Source organism: Patiria miniata, unplaced genomic scaffold, assembly GCF_015706575.1.
Source record: "Patiria miniata isolate m_02_andy unplaced genomic scaffold, ASM1570657v1 HiC_scaffold_20, whole genome shotgun sequence".
Lineage (NCBI taxonomy): Eukaryota > Metazoa > Echinodermata > Asteroidea > Valvatida > Asterinidae > Patiria > Patiria miniata.
In genome coordinates, this window is record NW_024037059.1 from 25029799 (window position 1) to 25053570 (window position 23772).

Here is a 23772-nt window from a genome sequence, read left to right on the forward strand (position 1 = left end):
CTTCGATGTACGAATGCGTCCATTGAGTTCCTTCTTTAGATGCACCTGCATTAATGACAAACATGATACACTGCAGCTAAAAAGCTCATTCACAGAATAGGATAAGCAGTGGATCGTCCAGAGGGGGTCTACCCAATGTTCCCCAATACCTATTTTTCCCGGATACCGATGTTCCCCGAAGTCCTTAGGATTATGGTTATGGTTAGGGATATGGTTAGGGCTAGGGTAAGGCTTAGATGGTAAGGATTTCGGGGAACATCGGTTTTGGGGAACATAGGTATGCACCCCGCCCAGAGACAAGAAAATGGTAAATGAATATCTCACATCAGAAAAAAAATCGCTTCCTTTAAAGCATAAAAAACATGCGCCCACCACAAACCCCGTCAGGTCATCGCCGGCAGTTTTAACGTCTTTCTCAATTAGAAAAATCTTCACTGACTCAAAATTTAGGGTAATAATAACAATACTGTACAATTTGATTAATCACCATTTATAGTACCCCTTCCGGCATGAAAGTCAAGCCCCTCCCTCGCTTCATAAATTTCACATGCTGCTGATGGTTTCTCCAACTGTTGGCAAAAAATCGCCTCTCCTGATCCCTTCCCCTAAAATGGTAAATCTTTCATGGGCAACAGTACTATTTATCATTTTATTTACCACCACCTGCACATGCATCTTTTAACGCACTGTCCACTGTGAGCTTTAACTTACCACTTATTCGGCAAACTCTGGAAACAGAGTTCAATTTGTCTTTGTTTTGAAATCAATGGTGCTCGTGTCATCCATGACTAAAGAGATGCAAATAAGACATCAATAAAAAGCTGATGAACTACCCAGATGGAGCCACTTTGACAGCGTTCAAGTTCATAACTTTTACACATTAGCAAGCCCGTTATTTTTGGATTACAATTTTTCTTTAAAATACAACCTGAATTATGTTCTTTTACCTGTAGTCTATTATTCTAATATCTGTTTTTGTTGTTAAGTTTTGGATGTTTCTGTCAAACTCACACAAATGAGCACGGAACAAATGAATATTTACCATGTATGGAATGATGACAAGACTACACATGAGCGAGACTGAAGACATCACCAATGACACATTCACGCCGACACTTGTCTGGATTGGATCGTGGTCATTCGTTAGTACTTTGTCAGCCTCCGTTGTGCCTTTGAAGTTAAATATAAGACACATGATTTAATTGTTGCACACATGTGTTTCAACCATTTCGCTTATTCCGCATCTCACTCGCGACCACCGTACGTATTTCACTACTTTCACCTTCCTTTTCCCTCTTTTCACTTGGACTGGATTCCAACGGCTTGAACTAGTAAAAATATAATTTCTAGTGACATTTACTCAATCGAGAAAGCATGTTCACTTTAGTTTCTACAGGATTTTCCCCCACGTTTTTTTTTTCAACCTGAAGTTAGAGCGATTTCCACACTAAATCGTCCGAGTCCCCAGAGAGGATGCAGAACCTACCAGTATTTTCATGAGTTGCCGTCATGTCACGAGTTGCTATTGTGACATAAATTGCCGGTGTGCCATCAGTTGCCGTTTTGGTAAGGCGTACCCTCGTGTGAGTTCTGTTTCCCACAGCAACACCCACTGCCTCGCACACGTATTCCGCATCATCGTCTCCTGAAGGAACTTGGATTGATGCTGAAGTTATATACGTCAAGCCTGATTGAGTAGGGAAAACAAGTACAGGCAGATTCGGTTAAAACGAGACGAGGCAAGTCTAGTAAAGTTGGTCCGAGAGCGCACAAAATTATATGTAATTGATTAAGAATTACTCATTCACTCTTATACTTACACGAAGTCTTTTCGTGTATCTAGGATTTAGCCTATTCCATGCCTTTGCGGGAATATCCTATACAATAGCACTGCCCCAAGTGAGTCAGCATGTCAGTCAGCCGGTGAGTCAGTCACTCAATTAAAGGCTGGTCTTCTTCTGGAACCAGCACAAATACTATGTTTCATCCGATAGTTTGACAACAATTAATAACTCTCGTTTTACAATAGGACAGAGTTAAGTTACGGTGAACTAATTTGGACACTAGCACTTAAAAAAAGTTAACCATATGTGTTTTCAAGGGGTCTGTTTGACCAGTAAAGGTAAGCTTTTTTCAAAGTTGTTCCCTACGAAAGCCCGTTAGTGCCAACATTTTTTTTTGGGGGGGGGGGGTTGGGGGAGGTTTTTTTTTTGGGGGGGGGGTTTGGGTTTTTTTGAAATTGTTTTCTTTTGGGGGGAATTGTTTTTTTTTTCTTTTGACACTTTACGAAACGAAGGTTTGGTACGCGAGCATTGCCGTACTTCATGTCCATAATGTACAAGAACGATTTCAGGCCATAGCGGAAGTGCCGTTTCTTGGTCCATGGTTTCATAAAGGCCGCGCAGTCTATTTTGAGTAACTTTTGAAAAAAATTGTGTTTGTATTTTTTCTTTTCTTTTTTGGAATTTTTTTTTCTTTTTACCTACCTGCCGTCAGCGGCGTCCTTCCCCTGAGTAGTCTGGTTCCAGATTCATCAGGAATAGTCAGAATCTTTCGGTCTGGGAACCAGACTACTCAGGGGAAAGGCGCCGCTGACGGCAGGTAGGTAAAAAAAATTCCAAAAAAAAAAACATTAAAAAAAAAAATTACAAAAAAAAAAAAAAATCAAAAATTTTTTTTTTAAAAATTCCCCCCCCCCCAAAAAAAGTCCCAAAAAAAAAATCCAAAAGTTACTCAAAATAGACTGCGCGGCCTTTATGAAACCATGGACCAAGAAACGGCACTTCCGCTATGGCCTGAAATCGTTCTTGTACCTTATGGACATGAAGTACGGCAATGCCCGCGTACCAAACCTTCGTTTCGTAAAGTGTCAAAAGAAAAATTCCCCCCAAAAAAGTTTTTAAAAAAATCCAAAACAAAATTCCAAAACAAAACAAAAAAATGCACACACACACACACACACACAAAATTCAAAAAAAAAAAAGTTGGCATTAACGGGCTTTCGTAGTTACCCGTGTGAGCCGGTACAATAACAGGCATGATTATTTTGAAAGCATCCAGCACTGTGTATCCATGTGGACTGGCACGGAGCCACCTCAACTCCACGGCAGGTTTGACCTGATCCATGACGCAGGTCAGGTTATGCACCACACTGTCGTGTCTTAATCTCACCTCGCACATGTCTGCATCGTGGTCTTGATTGCAGCCGATGACGGTAGGATATGGACGACTTGGGGAAACTGTTGGTGGAATGACGAGTTGCCAACAAAACATAAAGCTAGAGACTGGCATTAGTCGATAAGGGGAAATGTGTCCGAGACTCCGTAAGACAGAACAAAATTCGGGAACCGAATATCATTTATGTTATAGACCTGGGGTCAATGTCATATAGAGCTAGAGTTGCTAGGCGGAACGCAGGAAATATGTTCTTAGCAAAACAGGTTACCAGCCAATATTCCATGGGAGTGTATTGCTTGTGACTGGTTCTCCTTTTGATTTTTGCTTAACACCTCTTCTTACGTAAAATGTGCTGTTTAGAAGCTCCATGAAATTTCGTCATGAAAATCTACTAGATAATCAAAGCTTGAGTACAAAATGTCCCCAATTATAATTATACATTATTATGTTGTTTTGTTGTAGTTAATTTTAACTATAACGGGATTAAAATCACGAAATGGACTCACCTTTATCTCGAACTTCGACCTTTCCCTCTTCTATCATTTTCAAATGCGGTTTCAACTGAAAGTAGTAGGTTCCCTCATTGGAGGCGTTGACGTTCTCAATGATGAGATTGAACTCATTGTCGATATCATAGACGCCCTCTGGGATCCCGTTTTGGGGAGCCACTCTTCCCAAGAAGTACGAGATGAGCAGGGATGTCCCGCTGATGGTGTCATAGTGCCAGTACATCGCGTCGACGTCACGTGGCGGGATTTGGTGAGATTTGACGAGAGGACACGGTACAATCCCACGATGGCCTCGTTCCAAGAACACGGTTCCATCAGTGTGCGCGTGGACGAATCCGTCTGATACACAATATTGAACAAGACCTGGAACAAGAAATGATATCTAATTTTATTAATTATCATATTGCTCTCTTTTTTTTTGCTAAGCGTGTTTCAATGGACGATGTAGTTAGGAGTTCCCGAACGGTAGGCCCATCATTCACAACTGGTTTTATTTAATGGCCCCGTGAAGTGAATATTGCTTGGAAACATATTTTATGTTACTTTCTTATCCTCTTAATATGAAACCCATATAAAAACTAAAAATGGACATCCCTTTTTGGTTACCACATTGGAAAGTGCAATTCTTTCAACGAAAAAAAATTCCCATGCGTTTCCAGACAACTTGGGCGTGTTTTCTTTTGAAATTGTGAAAATCAAAATTAACTCATTGAAAACATTTGTGAGAAACAAATTGCTCATTCGCTTTCTACCATAACCCGGCACAACAACGAATCACTAAAGAAAAGAAAGTTTACGACAGCCAAATAGCCAAACTTCTTACAACTTTTTGTACATAAAGTAATTGCAATATTGAGGGTTCTGCCTGAAATGACATCACACTTTTGATCATAAAAATGGATATATTCATTAACACAAAAACCAAAAAGGCACCAAGATACTCTTGAAAACGGCAAAATAAAAAATAAAAAATGAGGTTAAATGGGACACAAAGGTGCCTTTTCAAGGATTGCATTAAAAAAAATACAGTTCATTTGCCCTTTAAAGATGCATTTCCCGTGCTATTTTCGAGTTTCTAGTTATCCACTTTTGAATCAGACATTGACCAAAAATCCATTAGCTATTAAATTATTTCTGCACAAAATTCGAATTACTGGCTTCTAGACGACAATTCGGCTCTCGTGGGGCGGGTTATTTGTGCACAAATTAAAATTTGTTTGGAGAAAAAAATGCACTTTTTGAAGAGCAAGGGGTCTATGCATCCTATCACTGTCGGAATTTCTCGTCCAACCCCCAAACCAGTTCAGGACCTTAACAATCAATTAACCTGCAATTTGGTAATAAGATTGAAATTAAAGAGTGTACATTTACAATGGATGCATCCCGATTACATTATAAGTCTGCAAAAGATATACACTTTTGACTGCTTACAACATAATGATAATGATAGCCACAGCATTCCGACTCGCCTCATCATTCTATAATGGAAGCAAAAATAACAAACATCAAATTAACTTCATTGAAGTCAATTTTTTGTAAAAATCTATATTGTTTATAATTGTTTTTCCCTCAGAACTTATTACAAATGTCAAATTTGCAGTAAAGCTATTAAGCTAAGCCATTGTGGAACATGAAGGGATTTTTTACTTTCAAATCTTTACTATGAACACGATTGTGTAAATAATATATTACTTTCGATGCTTTATTGAAATCCATTTAGATAATACTGCCAGGGATAACGTAGGGGTAAGGTTTTGTTCAATGCCTTTTGTTTTTTCTGTTTAAAGTTTATTTTATATTTTGTCCGTTTGAAAAGCCTTTCTTTAGCTTTGACTAATTTCCGACATTAGTATGGTTCCCAGACTTAAATATTCTGACTATTTCTGATGAATCTTAGGTCAGGTAGCCGCTAGTACCTATACAAAATATATATAGCGCACGTGAATAAAACGGGAAGAATGCCTTTTTTTTTTCAAAAATGACCGAAGTTTGCCGAATGTATTTCGTCGAAATCTTAGATTAGCGCCCGGGTATTTCTAGGTATAAAATAGGTTTTATTTAACTACCTTGCTTATTAAAAATTTTGAACCTAAGTTGATAATTATTATTTACTAATTGTACCAAGAAACCTAAAATTCAATGACCATTTTGTGCATCAATATTATGCACTACCATACGAGGGGCGAGCTTTGTTGTATAGGCCTATTTGAATCTGGCGACGGTAACCGGGATTTTCCAAATTTCAGCGTTGTCTCATTTTTGGTTTCGCCTGCTAAGATGATATTTGGGTCCCTTACTTCTACGATTACAGGTCAACCTTCGCCAATGTTTTCTTACAAAAATATCAAACTGTACGACATATTATGAAACAAGTAATGTTTTTGAAATATTTGATTGGAACATTAAAGCTAAAAATGAAAAAGCGAATTCGCAAACGAAGCCGTGCTTTGAAAAAGGGCCGTCAACTTGTCGTCATGTTTATTTTTAGCGGCGGAGGCTGCCTGACCGCGTCTTTTTTTTTCCTGCAGCATACATCGTATTTAACCAATCACATCACGCACCCTAACATGAGTATTTATCACGCTATCTGGATGGAAGACACTTAGGTTCTCGTAGTGTTTCCCTTCAATTAAACCTATCCCAACCAACAAGAAATATTTCATGAATATGAGCATGGGCTGGAACCACAGATCTTGCGATCCATAATTCACTCCACCATCCACTGTGGCAGCTCCACGAAAGCGGTTCCTTGAAATGCTTTAATGTACATGCATGACTGAGTGACAGTATTGGTGTGACGTCAGCATTATTGTCTTATGAATAAACATCGAACTAGCTGAATAATCATGATCTATTGACGATGTGTGCTGCAAATAAAAATACCGCCGACTGACCTACAATTTAGACCTTTGGGCGGCGGGGAAAATTGTCAGGTCAGGAAACCAGACTTTTCCGACATGAAATAACGCATCCACTAATTAGCATACTGTATTGAACATGAAAAGTATAATTAGAAAACGATTGTAGTCCTGCTTACCGATGTGAAGTAGAATAGTTGGCACAGCGTCGATCCCTTTTAAAACAGGTGTTCTAAAATTTGACAAGTTTGATGTTGGAGACTATAATCCAATGGGCGCTGGTAACCGCCTTTTATAGGTGAATGTAAATTGTGTGGTTTGCTCACTAGACCTATGTACGTCCACTATAGCTGTGATTACACTCATTCCGTGCGCAGTATAGTTGAGAGATCCAATAATAACGTACTCCGTTCCCATTGGCCGCCCAGGCCCCCTGGATGGCCTATGGGAACGATCCGAGAGAGGTTGTTGTTGGTTTAATGCCAAGCTCGATCAGTGGCGTAAATAGGGTTGAACTTCTGAGGGGGCACCTCGGGGTGCACACACTTTTTCGAGGGGGAACCTGAAGGCAAGTGCTATACTCAAGTGCTGTACTTGTGTTCAAGATTGTAAAAAGAATATACAACATTTGCTTTTGCTGTAATTTTCAGAAATGGAGGGATTTGGGTGGTAAGTATTTTACAACAAATATTGTTACACAGACTTGTTTGAAGTTTGTGTTTGTAGATGCTGGGAAAATCAAGAAAACAATCATGTTCCTGTAGTCTGGTTCCCTAACCCCACTTAAGATGAAAACGGAGCAATAATTGTTTTGTTACTAATCCACTGAGCGCCATCCTCAGCAATTTATACACCCCCCCCCCCCCATTCGTACACCCCAGCCACTGAACTGCGCTTTGGACCTGTTTATTCCTCTTCTTAGTATTGGAACTATTGTTTGATTGTTCCACTGGGGATAACCATTCTATGGATCGTAAACATCGATCGATTGTGAGGGCAGGGTCCACTCCATACAGCATTTGGAGAAAATTCCCGAATCCACACAGTCAATAACAAATCACATAGTTTTAAGTAAAACATATCTCAGTCTAGATCATTTGAAGTGCTCGAGACTGAGAGAAACGTGTCTATAAATAAACGTGACTGGTACAGGAAATCGGGTAATACTATAAAAAAAAAAAAAAACAAGAACTGATACACTTACTACTTTACTGTTATTGTTTGCAAATTACTTTGAATCGTACTGTTGCTGACTGGACAATTTAAATACATATGACACTAGTTTACATTAAATAATTTGTTAATTTCAGAAATGTCCATCAGCCCCTGATGCAATGAAACTAAAGTCTCTCCCACGTGATGAATTATCCATTCTGTAAAATATCCTCCTAGCAAGAATGGTCAGTCTCCTCAATTATTCCTTCTAAAAAAAACCTCTTAGCCACGATGGTTAGTCTCCTTAATTATTCCTCCTTAATTATTCCTCCTAGCCATGATTTTGAAAAATGGAAGTCTTCTTCTGTAGCGAGGGCTTCATATGTGTCGCCCATTTGCTAGCTTCGACAGAGTCAAGCGGTTGGTGCTGCTGCTGCTGCTGCTGCTGCTGCTGCTGCTGCTGCTGCTGCTGCTGCTGCTGCTGCTGCTGCTGCTGCTGCTGTTGCTGCTGTTGCTGCTGTTGCTGTTGTTGCTGTTTTGCTGTTGTTGCTGTTGTTGCTGTTGTTGCTGTTGTTGTACAATTTGCAAAAACATACATGCATGTAAAAATTGTATACAAACGTGGAGGTTATTTGAAAAAGGAATCTGTTCTCCTATGGTTACAAAATTCTGGACAGTGCTGGTATGGTCGAATTTTTGTATCTCTCGGTTCTACAACGAGGAATGATTAGAGTAGAGGAGGTACTGTCTCTAAGTTTTCTTCCCGTACAATTTGATTTCTGAGGAGGCAGCATACTCCTATACCTGTGAGAGTTCATGAGCTTGGAACCAAAACTTAAAAATATATGATCTCTTCTAGATTCTAATGAAGGCATACATTTAATAGTTATAGGGCCTTAGAGTAACAATCATAACGTTGATAACCAAGAATGATTCGGCAGGCACGTTTTTGAACACACTCTATTCTGTGAGATAAGTACTTGCTAATGGAGCTGTGCCAGACCTGACAAGCGTACTCTAGAACAGGTCTTATATATCATATGTACACAGAAACCAAGTCGGTCAAGGGAGCATCGTATTTTTTTTTTTAATAGACAATTAGGTATAAAGTCTACGTGAAGCCCTAGACACAATATCAGTTATATGACTTTCCCATTTGAGGTCATTTAGAATAATGATCCCCAAGAGTTTCATGTGAGTTGTTTGACTTAGAGCAACCGAGTTGAGAGTGAAGATGTGGTTTGGTATTTCACGCTTCAAAAAATTAATTTTCATTATGTTACATTTGGCAGGTTTGGGCAGAACATCATTTATTATGCACCACTGGGACAGATCATCAGGATGAGTTTGCAGTGATGGCTGCTCGCCACACTTTACGGTCTCCCCAAGAGTTAGATCATCCACATATTTCCATCGTCTGTGACTTCCTATCACAGCATCATAACAAGAATGAGAAAAAGGATAGGACCCAATTTAGTTCCCTGAGGAACGCCGCAAGAAATGAATTTCAAAGCAGAGATATGGTTGTTAAGTTTTGTATTTTGAGTACGACCGGTAAGGAAATCACAGATGATGGGGATAATGGATTTTCTAACTCCAAGGTCGATTAGTTTTTTAATAACCACATTATGATTCACAAGATCAAAGGCCTTAGTGAAATCAATAGTGGACAGGTATGCATATTGATTGGTCCAGCCATGTTGGCATGGTTGGCGAGTTGGCGTGGGTCTGAGTGAGTTGGCGTGGGTCCAAGTTAGTTTGGTTCCGAGTAAACCTGATACATGGCGGTTTTCCCCTTGATTTCACAGCATCGCTATAAAAAGTACTCCGACATGTAAATATTGACTCCGGAAGCACCAACATTTGTCAACATAAATTACGTCAACAAATCTCCACTGATTAAACAAAGTATATGTAGCGGTGAATCCACACACTCAAAGGGTCGCCTCGTCGGCAGGCCTCGCCGGTTAATCAAAACACGGATGACAAAGATTCTATCTCCAAAATTTCTTCGTTCTTTATTGTTTAGTGGCGATGCAGTAAAATTAAGAACCCCCAGTATCCGGGTTCAAAAAAGGATATTTCTTGATTGGATTACAGCACAGCTCAGTTCAAACCCAGTGATCCAGGCTCATCAAAAAGGCCTGAAACGTGCATGCAGCCCGACAATAAGAAAAGGCCTACATTGCGGTCTGCAGAATAGTCGAACTGACTATAAGGCCAAAAAAAAAAGTCTCCGATTTCTGGTATGGAGCTTGCCCCAAAAGTGGTGCGGCAACGCGGCTTTTTTTTTTTTTACCTGATTTTTTTTGCTTCAAATGTCGGCTGTTGACTGCAAATGGTGCCCGACTAAACTTAGTACAAATATGCCTATATGGGATTGGGAGTCCAGAGAGGCCACATAAAGCTTATTCTCGACCATAACCCCACCTAAAAACACGTTAAAATTGTGCAGCAGCAGAGTTCCAGTCAAACCAGTGAGTTTGGCGGTTTTGAGACATCATCTTTTATTGAAAAAAAACTTTTCATTTTGCCGACGCGCATGGCTACGGCGACGCGCGCGCATACCAGAAACCGGAGACTTTTTTTTTTGGCCTAAACGTGGTAGCTGTGTTTTTTTGCGTGCGCGTCCCAAATGTACATGTACATACATTTTGTTAGACTTGATGGCAAGTCGTTAGACTATAGTGGTTTATGTCCGTCATCAGCGCCAGAATCTGCATACCGGCCATGCCACCGCCGTTCACGCAACGTGAGCGCTACAACCAGTCATGCAAAAGTCATGTACAGTACATGTACATGTACATGTACAGTACGATGTACATGTACATATACATGTACATACACGTGCACCGCGCGGCATGGTCAGTCCATACCAGTAAACGCATGGGATCGCACACGCATGGGGTCGAAAATGTACGTAGCGTCCCCGCTACTACGACAGCATGTGGTATGTCGTACCCCCGGCACAGAGCTTGGCAGTCGCGCGCGGCGGACGCGATTAAAACCACTCATTACAGACTTGATTTCAAGTCGAACATTTTGTGGCAAATGCATACATTTCGTGAGGCTGAAGAAATATGGAACGCATAGAATAACAAAATTAGTATGGAGCGCCTCAATGGTTTTCGCTAATTCCCCACAATTTCCCTGCTTTGAGGATCAGTCGCCCTCGAACGATCCATTATTAAACACCGGTTATAAACATTGGTTCAAACAAAAAGGGTTTTTTTTGGTGGTGGTGATGGTGGTCATTCACAAAGAACAATTACATCTCACTCTTTATAACCAGGTTAAACAAGTCTAAAGATACAGTACAGTGGATCTCCCACATATATAAGTAGGATAAAAAGAACACATTATCATAATAATTTTCCCCGTTTCGTTAAAAGACTCCTTCTATCCTCTGCTTGGTGAAGGGCAAATTTCTGAGGTCTCAAAATAATGTTTGTCGGTTGGTCTGTTCAGTATACAGATGTCCCATTTTGGGGAGGGATAATTTTGGTGATAGCTCTTTTAATGGAAGTATTCGGTGTTTTTTAAAGAAGAGAAAAGCTCATTCTTGCCTTTTCTACTTTCTGAGCAGGGTCATACAAAGTGGGGGATCTGGAGCGGGGCATGCCCCATTCTCCTCCCTCCCGTTACAGTTACGTCAATGTCCGTTGGTTGCTCGAGGCATCACTGGGACAGTCGTCTCGTCGGTGTACAGAAATAGGATCACCTCCGACAGATTCCATGGTGTTTGTATATAAGTATTTTACCCAATTTTTAAGTCTCCCTGCAATCGATTAATCAGGAGCAATGTTCACACAATGAGGGCAAGGTCAATAATCCTGAAGAAATATGGACCAATAATTTTAGATGGATATTAACGTGTTTATTATCCGAATGCAGCTTACAATGAATACCATCTTTATCAGTTTGAAAATAAAGGTTTTTCTAATGAATTTATGAGGTTGTCAACGTGCGCATAATATGCACGGATAAGTAAGATTTGAGGCTTTGCATGGTGGAGATACTAAATATTGGAAGGTTTGCGGAAACACCATGTGCGAATAATTTCTCAACTAAGAGAATGGTTCTGAAAAGAACCAGAGGTATAAACTCGGATAAGTAATTATACTAGACATTAATTAAGGGTATCTTGTATTCCAGTAAATGATCAAAAGGAGAATCATTTCATCTTTTCATACCCATGCAAGACATTTACTAGCATAATTATTTTCTTCTAAGTTAGACAATAAATCGTTGGCATCATTAACACTTAAATGATTTCTATGAATTTCAGAAAAAAATGTCAATGAGCGACCGGATGCAATGAACCTAAAGTCTCTCCCACATGATTAACCATCCTCCTTTGGGACTACGTCTTCACTCATTCGCTGCGGCTGACTTCAGCGCTGAATAAAAAAGGGGGAAAACAGAAATAGAATTTGAATGAAAACTAGAGATATTTGTCTTTGTAACAAAGTAACGCAGGGTGATGGGTTGCTGAACCATTATATTTATTATTTTGTAACTCAGTTGTAAATATCTTTATGCAAAACAAACCGGAAAAGTAAGAAATTAAAACTTGTTTTGGCTTGTAAGCATTTATTGATTTGAGCAAATGCATTTAGGGATCGATGGATTTAAAGTCACATTTTATTTTCACGTTCTTTCCCGGTCTGATCACGTCATCAGTTTAAATTGAGCATTATTAATACTGATTTAGTTTATGCAGGTTGTGCAACATAAAGTAAAGAGAACTTCTGGAAATATGAAAATATGAAATACCGGACGTAACGTTTTTGTGCTCGGGAATCAGAAATATTGCCATAGACAATATCTACCACCTCACTAAAAATAAACCCGGTAATAAATTCAGTTCAGGAGAAAGTATGATATAGTTGAACGTATGATGACCTTAAATCGCTTGTAATTTAATATGTAATGACGTCATGATGACGTCATTCACCTTACGTTGCCCTACCGTTAACCCCGGAGGTAAAGGTCAAGCGACTTCACATACACTACATGAAATGGTCATACATGCATGGCCTATCAGACTACTTAGTATGAATATGTTAGGATTGAAACAATACGGTCACTTTTAGAACTAAAATCGCTTGCTAACCTTATAACCTTGACGTCATCTTGACGTCACACTTGTATGCACAGAAGTGATCTGGTACACGGTACCCTGTGGAGACATGTGCACCATATGGAACAAAAGAGTGTATACGTCTCCACAGAGCAACTTCTCTCCACAAGGTATCACGAAATATGGATTTTACTCAAAAACTAGGAAATTCCAAGGTGTATTGATCGCTCGCAAATTGAAGTACGGGAGGGCTGGAACTTGGGTGTTCTTTACCTATTTCTTTCTAGCTTTTTAGTTTCAAAAACCGGTCGAAGCAAATGATAAGGGAAAGGGGATGAGCAAAAACTACAGAAACGTAATTCTAAAAACTATTTGTCATCCCTCGTACCTGGTTTAATTCTATAAACATATAAAAATCGCCATCATTTTTTTTGTCTCCGAATCTGTAGTGAGGGTGTTTGATTTGAGTGTTTTCCTCTAGAATAGTGACGAATGTACAAAGTCCAATTATTATCTGCGAACTTTATTGGTTTTCCCAGCATTTCACAATACCGCTATGTAAATATGACACGCTCCCATTTGATCAACTTGTCAACAATACCACATAATGTCTGCACTGAAAACAACAAAAGTGTTTACTTCCATTTACCACATTCTAAAATACTATTTATTAGAAAAAATAATTTCTCCCGGCGGGCAAATCCCTGTAAAGGCCACTCTTATCCACTTGTTGGTGGAAAAGTGGATTTTGACAAGCCGCGTATTATGGTCGTCTGTTAATCTGTTTGTTTGTCCGTCAGTTGGCAGTGACGTATACCCGGGGTCCAATTTGCGAAGGAGGGGGTATTCAGGGGTGATGTGTCATTTTCGATGTCATGGGATTGTAGAATTTGAAGAAATTAAGAATCACTTTTTAAGGCACAGTTGGTTGTTAATGTTGCTAATACCAAATGAATTTAATTTAACCAATTGCTACGGAGAAACCGTTTCGGGTCAGAGGGGGATCTAGAACATAATTTTTTTATGTAAATACAGTAGTTTGTGTACAATATTCTTTGTATATATTCTTTGTACAATTTGCTTAGGAGGCATCTTTATTGCCATAAATATTCTCTAGTTCGGCATCATTGAGCTCGGGAAAATAACGCGCCGTGCAACCTTAGCCATCTCTCTTCGTGTGTAGCTTGTTTGGGCGATGTTCGCGCGTGCGTACTACACCCGTGCGACAGTTTCACGATTCGCTCGTACCCCCGCCCTGCAAACAGGACGCTGGGATGCTCTGATGAGCTTCACAGAATCTTGTGAAGGAAGGGGCCTATGACCTTTAGTCACCGACACCACGAAGTAACACCCATCTACATACCAGTAAAAACTAGCAATCGAAAAAAACGGCAACTAAAGTTGAACGCCTTCTAAAACAACACTTTGCGTCAAAACGACAGAGTATTTTCAGTTGGGTTACTCGTTGTGGACACTTGATGAATTGAATTTATTAAATCTTCTGTTTTTCACCCGTTTGTGTATTAAATAAACAAGAAATAAGAGAAAAAAGATGAGTGTTAGTTCGTGAAACCGAAAAGGCTGCGAAACTGTAAATTTTTGTTTTCACGAAGTAGGCCTACACTCTTTAATGTGTTCAACACGAGGAAAGTGCAACTTCAGGTCAGCGCGCGCGCGCTCATACAACTTATTACAAGAAGAGTGTTACTTCGTGAAAACGTTTTTGCTCACTTATGAGCAGAGTGCGCGCCATGCATTGCAATGGTAAATGGAACTTGAGTGTTACTTCGTGAAAACGAAAATTGTCACTTTTGCGCAAAAGTTGCCATGGATACTTAGCATAATTATTAAAGTAAAGCTCTTGAAGCTTGAAAAATCGTGCAATGGTAGGCCTTGATGAATAATGTTTAAAAATCGAAAAAACTGAAAATCGAAAAAAATATGGTTTAACACGGTAGAGTGTTACTTCGTGGTGTCGGTGACGCTATGTATAAAGCATCTGGCTGCAGCTGTTCAAGACCGCAGTAAGACAATGTACGCAAATACTATCCGAAAACTTCCCAAAGATTGCGCACATTCCATACCGGATGTGATTTCTGTTTCATTGCGGACCATGTGGACAAAATTTAGAGCGTCGCATAATGCAATCTGACCGTTCTTGATTCGAAATGGAGCCTGAGCGAGTGACGGGAATTGCAAATTTACAACACAGATAAGTTTTACAGAAGTTCCTACATTATTACGCTTTTCAACGAGAAAAAAACATCTCTAAACTGGAATAAAAAGAGTAATGAATCAGTCTTAACGGCCGTTTCAAACCTTGCAGAGTCATGACCTTGATGACGCGCAGGTCGCTGGTCGCGCAAAATCCTACCAATCAGAGCGTGAATTCATCAGAGTATCCCAGCGTCCTGTTTGCAGGGCGGGGGGGGGGGGGGGGGGGGTACGAGCGAAGTTCCACGATTGCTTTGTAAAGCGCATGCGTAGTAGACTGTCGCATTGGTAACCCGTGCGATAGTCTACTAAGAATGCGTATTTACCCTGTGCTTGAATCCACGCGCGAGCGTTTGGTAAACAGCAAAAATAACATCTGGCACGTGATGGTGAATTGACCAGTGAGAGTTCGGCTCTCGATCATGAACTGTACACTCTGAAAAAGCATTAGTCAGATTTGACTAGAACCCAGTTAAATGTGACTAGCCATTCAGGGTCAGCTGGGTGCAACTGAAAATCAGTCAATCTGACTAGATTTGTCCAGTCAGTATTATTGACTTGGGAAAAATAGTTATGCAAATAACTGAATTTGGAGTCGAACCCAACAACTTTTTCTAGTCATAGTATGAAACTTTGCATGTTTAACTAAATTCCTAGTCAATTTTCAATAACTAGTAAAACCAGTCAATATTTTGACTAAGTTGTTTTTAGAGTGTATTAGGTATAGTAATATTGGCTTTTCACCGTAAGCTAAATGAACAAAATAAGGTCTAGAAATATCGTCGACAGAAGAGTCACAAAATTGGAGCATTTAACTGTTTATTTCGTTAAAAAGATATTTATTATGGGAATAACAGTGCAAGGATCCGGTCTTCACTGCGCGTGATAATGACCGGGTTTGGGGGTGACCGCTGTTAATGGACCGAGACGAACATTAACAGCGGTCACCCCCAAAGCTGCTCATTATCACGCAGTGAAGACCGGATCCTCACACTGTTATTCCCTTAAAAACATACTTGGTTGAAAGATAGTAAGAAGACTAAACTCCTTGTGAAATTGTTCTTTCTGGCAAGCTGTCATTTTTAAAAAATCAAAGAAAGAACGCCTTTCCAACGGTGCGTCTTAAGAAGCACCGTTGGAAATTTGCGTTACTAGTTCGTTTTTTATTCGGCGAAGCGCGCGCAAGCGTTGAGACAACGCACACGCGCGCGCGCGGTTGCTATAATTCGTCCATCCGGTTCGTTAGTGTGACGTCACCTCCAGCACTTTCTGCACGATTGGAACCGGAACATGAGTTAACGCAGCTTGAGCGTTTGCAGCCAATGGGCGCTAGTAATCAGTGGTGCACGTGCGTGTATGACGTTTTTACTAACGAACCGGATAGATAGAGGGTCACATGCTGGAGGAAAGATACAAATAATGCGCGAAAACGTGACGAGCGCAACGCCGTTTACGCGCACAGTTCACCATGCATCGCTATTGCGTGTGCGCATTGCGTAAATACTCGTTGCGCATTTCCAGCTTCGCGCGCGTTGAGCTAGGTCACGTGCATAGAGTTATATTAAAAAAACTAGAGAGTGCACTCATCACGTGACCCCGTGCTGGCAAGGACATTTTGTAAGTGAGCAAAGCACATGCGCACAACACATAACGTTAGGCAAAACAGCACGGTAAAACAAGGCATCGTCGGGGGGAACCAACAGTAAAACAACAAGATACGCATTGCAGTCAATCCTGAAGTGTGCACATCCGAGTATTTTTTGCCCACTTACAAAATGGCGGCGAGGTCTACAGGGTGGCACGTCTGCATTGTGCGTGCGGTATAGTGAATGCGCGCTCTAGTTTTTATAATATAACTCTATGGTCACGTGCTGGAGGAAAGATACATTTAGCTCCATTACTTTACGTTAATTTGAGTGCACGTCCAGGAGAGACAACAAAAATGGCGGAGATTTATCGCACAATGAATGGGCGCGTGTGGACGCGCTGCCGATCTAGTCGTTTTATTCTTTATCTATGAATTCGTCGGATCAGTGCGCGACATCGCGTACCATCGCGTACCTGCAATGTTTGTGAGTGCAATGGTAAGAATAATTACTTGAGGTGACAGATGAAATGTTCCATTCCACGAGGCGAAGCCGAGTGGAATGGAACATTTCCTCTGTCACCGAATGAAATTATTCTTTCCATTGCACGAACGTGAAACATTCATTATTTGTTTTGTATAACACTTGAATAAATTCTTGTCATCTGATTGGTTGACTTTGAATAGCTAATTTATTCAGGTTAAAAACTGCTTCAAAGTTCGACAAGTTCATCATATTTAATTTATGCAATTTATTCAACAGGTTGAGAACCATCACATTCAATCTCTATTTAAAACAGTGCCACAGCAGCAGTGACACCGTGCAACGGACGTTCTATTCACTATGGTGGCTTTTATCGCACATATATATTGACGCCAATATTTACGCCAATATTCACGACATGGCCTCCATGTCGCTAATATTTGCGCCAATATTGACGCCAATATTCACGACATGGACCCAAGTCGCAAATATTGACACCAATATTCACGCCAATATTCACGACATGGACCCAAGTCGCAAATATTGACGCCAATATTGACGCCAATATTCACGACATGGACCCAAGTTGCAAATATTGACGCCAATATTGACGCCAATATTCACGACATGGACCCAAGTTGCAAATATTGACGCCAATATTGACGCCAATATTCACGACATGGACCCAAGTTGCAAATATTGACGCCAATATTGACGCCAATATTCACGACATGGACTCAAGTTGCAAATATTGACGCCAATATTGACGCCAATATTTACGACATGGTCTCCAAGTCACAAATATTGACGCCAATATTGACGCAAATATTCACGACGTAGTCTCCAAGTCGCAAATATTTGCGCCAATATTGACGCCAATATTCACGACATGGACCCAAGTCGCAAATATTGACGCCAACATTGACGACATGGAGGCCATGTTGTGAATATTTGCGTCAATATTGGCGTCAATATATATGTGCGATGTCCCTTTAAAGCCACCATAATTCACTGTGCAATAAAACTTCCATTGCACTGTGCGCTGCGCGCCGCGTGCGCCGTGCGTTGGGACGAATAATTCAGACATGTGATCAACGATCCACCAATCACATGATGAGGATTTATTCAGGTGTTGTATAAAAGGAATTATTGTTGGCTCGACAATACTTCCCTTCTCGTAGGCACAGAGCAACCCAAACTAAAGCCTCTTCGGAGGGTTGCAGATGTTTCATTGAAAGAACAAAGTGAAGAAAAACATTGTTGAAAAGCACAACAAGTTCTTCTTTAAATACGAAGCAAAATACGTGAAAACGCAGGATTCATCATTCGTCGTCTAATTGACAAAATAGCTTGTGTCTGACTCACTGAAGTTCTCGTATTGCCAAGTTGTATTACGTTTATTTCAAAGTGAGTCTTTCAAATAACACATTGCAGTTGGTAAAGGAATAATTATTCATAGAGCGGAAACATCATAATGTCGACTACTATTAAACAGAGCATGTAATAAAAAAAAATGGTATGGTGTGAAATTTAATTGGATTCTATAACTAGGATCTCATTGGTTTTATTTCGCATGCCTTAGCGAATGATACGATAGTGACACGTCACCACGTGTGCCCATCAATGGTTGGGCCTTAAGTCGCTCAGGGGCCTGCTGTTGCCCATTACTGGTCGGGCCTGGTGTCGCCCAACCTGTTGTTGCCCATTGGCCTGGTACGTGTTACCCAGGGGCGCGCTGTTGTTGCCCGTTACTGTTCGACCAGGCCCCATGGGCGAGCCAGGCCCTACCAGGGGGGCTGCTGTTGCCCGTTACTGGTCGACACTAGGCCCCTATAGCTATATGCGACACCAAGCCCTACCAGTAATGGGCAACAGCATGCCCCTGGGTAACACCAGGCCCGGCAACAACTGGTCCCTGGGTAACACCAGGCTGATGCCTAGTTACTGGTCGGGCCTTAATGTGTTGCCCAGGGGTCTGCTGTTGCCAATTATCCTGGTAGGGCATGGTGTCGCCCAGGGGTAGGGCATGGTGTCGCAACTGATGTTGCCCGTTACTCGTCGAAACCAGGCCCTATGCGACACCAGGCCCTACCAGTAATGGGCAACACCAGGCCCCTGGGTAACATCAGGCCCGGCATTACCAGGCTCCTGGGTAACAACAGGCTGATGCCTGTACTGGTCGTGCCTTGTGTTGCCCAGGAGTCTGTGTTCGTGTCATAAGGGGTGCAGAATTCTCAAGTCTTATTGCCTTACTGAGGTCACCTATTAAGCTCCACTCTGAAGGATTTTTTTTTTTTTTTTAGAGTTTTAGGGGATCGAAGCGTCATCTGCAACATCAGCCGACACACACTTGAAGAAAAAAAGTTGAAAAAAAACTTTGGGGGCAAGCTCTATGCCAGAAACCGGAGACTTGTGGGGGCCTTAATTACTGGTGGGGGCCTTAATTACTGGTAGGGCCTATATGCCCGGGGGCCTGCTGTTGCCCATTGTTAGGACCTGGTGTTACCCAGGGGCCTGCTGTTGCATGCCCATTATAATGGTAGGGCATGCATATGGTGTTACCCAGGGGCCTATTAATTGTTACCCATTACTGCATAGTCGGGCCTGGTGTCGCCAAGGGGCCTGCTGATTCGTCTCCGTCTTTGGAGCTTTTTTTTGCATCCGAGTATATAATATGCACGGTGGTTTCACTTCACGGTATGTACGCGTGCACTGTTTAAAAGTGTCCCGTGGTAAAGAGCAAAGTTAGTGCGTACGCCAATGTAAAAGCGAAGCTTAAGAAATTGCTTATTTTTTTATGGATCGATGTTTAGATACAATATACATTGCCCTAACCATATATGTTAACGTTCCACAGAGGCCTCCGTATAGTAGAGTCTGACTTTCGAACAATACGCAACCTTTAACCTGTATAGCGTTGGCTGTTTTATTTACACAGGCGAAATTATCTTCACGTATCAATATTTGCTTGTTGTGCATGGAAGAACCGTTTGCACAGTGTGACGGTAAGCGGCATATACATGTACATAGTTAACGGAAGCCTTGCCCGTTGTATAAGTGCTATGTGTTCAGATATACGGCAATACTATACATCGCTGAGATAGAACGAATCGTTTGCTTTTAATTCATTGTTAAAATTAAGATAACAAGGAACGACCTCTGATGTACCTGCAACGCATTAGTCTATTGCACAGTCGAGTAGCCCCATATTCAGCGTGCATATAACGACTGTGCACTTCTTCTTTCATGGTTTCGTACGTGTATAGGCCTATAATACGAATGATCATGGACGACATATATTGGCCTACAGAATTATGAAGGAGACAGCTATAACATTTAGGCATAGATCAAGAACATCTTTATTGTTCTCGCTTAACTAGAAAGATGTCGGTTTAGCAAACAATTCCAACAATGCCGTTAACAATAATCACTTTAAATCCCTGCATTAGAATGCTTCACTCGTATCATGCTACCATAATACGGAGCACATAACGCACGGTGGCCCATCCAAGCCATGTGGTATCGTTGAACTAAAAAGAAATGGGCGCTCGAAATCTGACTGCATTTAATTAATTCTATCTGGAATTTAAAATGGCATATTTCTACATGGTCATGTAAACCAGAAGAGATATTCTTAACAAAAATGGTTCAGTGTTAAAAATAGTTTCTCCACCTTGTATTTCACAGCAATGGCGTTGTCAGTTCCAACAAAAGACCATTTTTCTAACCTGCCGAATGAGATGAAGGTTCTCGTACTTCAACATCTTTCAGCTGAGGACCTGTGTCACGTGGCATTATGTAATCGATCATTGAGAGAGGCCGCCAATTACGATGCTCTATGGCGCCCTCTTTGCCGAGAGAAGCGATGGGAGAAGTTTGATGCAGTCGTTGATCTTTGTGTTGAACCCCCGTTTATACCTTCATCACCTCAACATGGCGGGGATGGGGGCGTTGGTGACAGTGTCACCTTTGCCTTTGATTCGGTTGTCACTGGTTCAAGCTGGCCAGGGTTGGTGAATACATGCAAATGGAAGGAGATATACATGAAGGCACGACATCTGGAACGAAATTGGAAGAACAATCTGTATCACGTTGTCTCGTTCGAGTTTGGCTCAGCTGGCTACACTAAGAGTTCCAGAAAAAATGACTGTTCTGAACCTGAGGTGACAGTACGCGGCCTAGCTGGTGAAGGGAATATTCTTGCCGGTGCTCTCTCGAATGACACATTACATATATGGGATATCTCCAGCGGAAAACGTCGACATCGCATCAAAGTGGGTATCGGTAGAATAGACAAGGCGCTCAAAATGAAGAATGGCGTCATAGCTGTAGGGTGCCGTGGTGGTAAGATTCGTACCTACTGCGCCCAGACTGGAGAGCAGCTGCAAGTCATGTCGGGGCATCGTCTGGATGTGTCTCGTCTATTCTTCGATGGTGACACCATTATTAGTATTGCAGCGGAGTTAGACGGGGATATGAGGGAGGTACGTGCTGACGGTGATATACGGGTCTGGAATGCTATAGATGGTACATCTCGTTTCGTCTTTGAGAGCACCTCCGATGATCCCTTCCGGTGCCGACCGATTGGCGTGGACTATTTTGACAAGACAGTTGCAGGTGCTTACATCGACCGTAAGATTCGATTATGGGACGCACAGAGTGGTGTCTGTAAGCAGACAATCGTCAGTGATGCCAATTACTTAATTTCGTGTCACCTTGGGGACGGCATCGTGATTAGTGCCCATTGGGGAAATGTCATGAAGATATGGAACGTGGAATCCGGGGAGTGCATCAGACACTTTGACGTGCCTGGTGTGGACTTTGAGGATTGGGACCCAGATGATGAATCATCGCACTTTCACTTCAACGGTGAATTCCTCCTCGCCACATCGCTCTCTAATGTGAGATTGTTCAATCTCGACGGCAAATTCATCAGGGACATCATCTCGGACGATGATATTTATAAACAATACCTGCTAAGGATCAATTATGTCTTTGGCAATAAGTGTATTGCATGTGATGATTGTGGTCGCGGCCCGATGTACCTGTGGAACATCGACGACCTTAATAATGTTTTCCATTTGGTGAAATGTTGCATGTTTGTCGGGGATAATGCAGTGTGGATGAGCGAGACAAAACTTGCTTTCGTTCGATACTTAGAGTACGATAAGGATGAGAACAAAATCCAAATACCAAAGATCGAGGTTCACCATTATTGGTAAAAAGGTAAAGGTTAAGGAGAAGTTTCTGCCGGGGGTTGGTGCTGTGCCGGGCGGCGGAAGGGCTCTCAATAGTGAAAATGGCCTTATTTGAGAAAAGTTCGGTCACTCCCGCTGCTGGGGCGGGCGGGCGCCCCCTCCGCACTCCCCTGGAAACCCCACTGTAGGTACATTGAAAGGATCGCCAGTTTAAGTTATATTAAGTCACGACACAAAAAGACGAAAACACTTTGTTATTGCCTAACGCTTTCTCTGATCATGAATTGTTCTTGATCATGCTAGAAGAAGAAAAAAGGCCACATGGATTGGTGCGTGCATTCGGGGAATATACAGCGCCACCAAGCGTAATTTTGAGGAAACTCAACCCAACCCAACTGTTCTTATTTCACGCATTGTATGAGATAAGAAAATGTGTACCATTAATATGCGTTGCGTTGATTGCCTCACATGGTATGAGGGAACATTCATAAATAACTGAGACAGTATACCTGTTCCTATTGGTCGAGATCCCGTCACGTGGATAGTTTTAAAGGGATGATAAAACCCTGGCAAGACGTGAAGGTGGTCCCATGTGAAGCTGCCCCCTGAATTGGGACACTAAGTTTCTGCTTCCGAAAATGTAGGCCCTATGCTTCAAAGTTTCTACATTTTGAAGATCGAAAAAAACATATACAGGATGAGTAAAAAAAACGAAACCCAAATGTTGGGACTATTGTTTTAGTAAAGTTTTGTATGTAGCACTTTTAAATTCTAGGATATGAAAGCCCACTTCATAAGCTTTCTTTCAGTACAAGAATCATTCCAATATGTACTTTTCAAGTTACTGAATTTTAAACGCAGCAACCTTAATTTTTGAAGTTCTGTCCACGGATAACAAAAAGGTAAGTGCTCTTTCAGCAAAACGAAAACATTTCACATACGGATGTTATACGTGTGAATTGTTTTCGTTTTGCTAAAAGAACGCACACCGTTTTTGTGATCCGTGGACAGAACTTTAAAACGGTGGTGGTGTTTAAAATTCAGTAACTTGAAAAGTACACAAGTGATTTGAATGATTTTTTGTACTAACAGAAAGTTTTTGATTTGGGCTTTCGTGTCCTAGATTTTGAATGTGCTACAATGCAGAATTTCAACTTAAACAATAGTCCCGACATTTTGGTTTCGCTTCTTTTGACTCACCGTGTACAATAGTTGTACATTATTTTAAACGAAACCTGTCTTATACGTATATAGGGTGAAAAACAATACGCTGAATAAATAAACTGAATAAATACACTGAAAAGTTGCAGTACGTTATTATTCTGCTTGCTCGTATCGCTACTATATAGACAGGGAAGAACATGCCCATGATCGAACATGCTCATGGGAAGAACATGCCCATGATCGAACGGCATGGAGAAGATTATCACACGATGGTGCATCAAGCTTTGAAGCCCGTCGCATCAGGGAGGCTGAGCTGAAACGACAGCAACGAAAATCTCGTCAGCT

The 23772-nt window shown here is 41.3% G+C and overlaps 2 protein-coding genes across 2 annotated transcripts; one reads left to right on the forward strand and one right to left on the reverse strand.

Annotated features, from left to right (window-relative positions):
* Window positions 1–555: 555 nt before the first annotated feature.
* Window positions 556–18835, reverse strand: LOC119727932. The gene is made up of 6 exons (XM_038200011.1): window positions 18734–18835; window positions 6724–6805; window positions 3684–4049; window positions 3172–3239; window positions 1487–1687; window positions 556–1170 (listed from the first exon to the last, which is right to left on the reverse strand). Exons 1-5 carry the CDS (start codon window positions 18833–18835, stop codon window positions 1682–1684), a joined length of 624 nt encoding a protein of 207 aa, XP_038055939.1. The 3' UTR covers window positions 556–1170; window positions 1487–1681.
* A 1152-nt stretch (window positions 18836–19987) lies between these two features.
* On the forward strand, window positions 19988–23017 carry LOC119727223 (F-box/WD repeat-containing protein 7-like). Its single transcript, XM_038199089.1, has 2 exons — window positions 19988–20070; window positions 20753–23017. Exons 1-2 carry the CDS (start codon window positions 20043–20045, stop codon window positions 22285–22287), a joined length of 1563 nt encoding a protein of 520 aa, XP_038055017.1. The 5' UTR covers window positions 19988–20042; the 3' UTR covers window positions 22288–23017.
* Window positions 23018–23772: the final 755 nt, after the last annotated feature.

Bases quoted from the DNA above. Each gene is read 5' to 3' on its own strand.
- LOC119727932 (XM_038200011.1), bottom strand. From the start codon at position 18,835: ATGGGGCCTGGTCGAACAGTAACGGGCAACAACAGCGCGCCCCTGGGT. The intron at 4,050-6,723 runs GTAAGCAGGACT...TTCTTGTTCCAG, and splicing joins AACTATTCTACTTCACATCG to GTCTTGTTCAATATTGTGTA. The intron at 3,240-3,683 runs GTGAGTCCATTT...TTCCACCAACAG, and splicing joins GGTCGAAGTTCGAGATAAAG to TTTCCCCAAGTCGTCCATAT.
- LOC119727223 (XM_038199089.1), top strand. From the start codon at position 20,043: ATGGAAGAACCGTTTGCACAGTGTGACG. The intron at 20,071-20,752 runs GTAAGCGGCATA...TGTATTTCACAG, and splicing joins ACCGTTTGCACAGTGTGACG to CAATGGCGTTGTCAGTTCCA.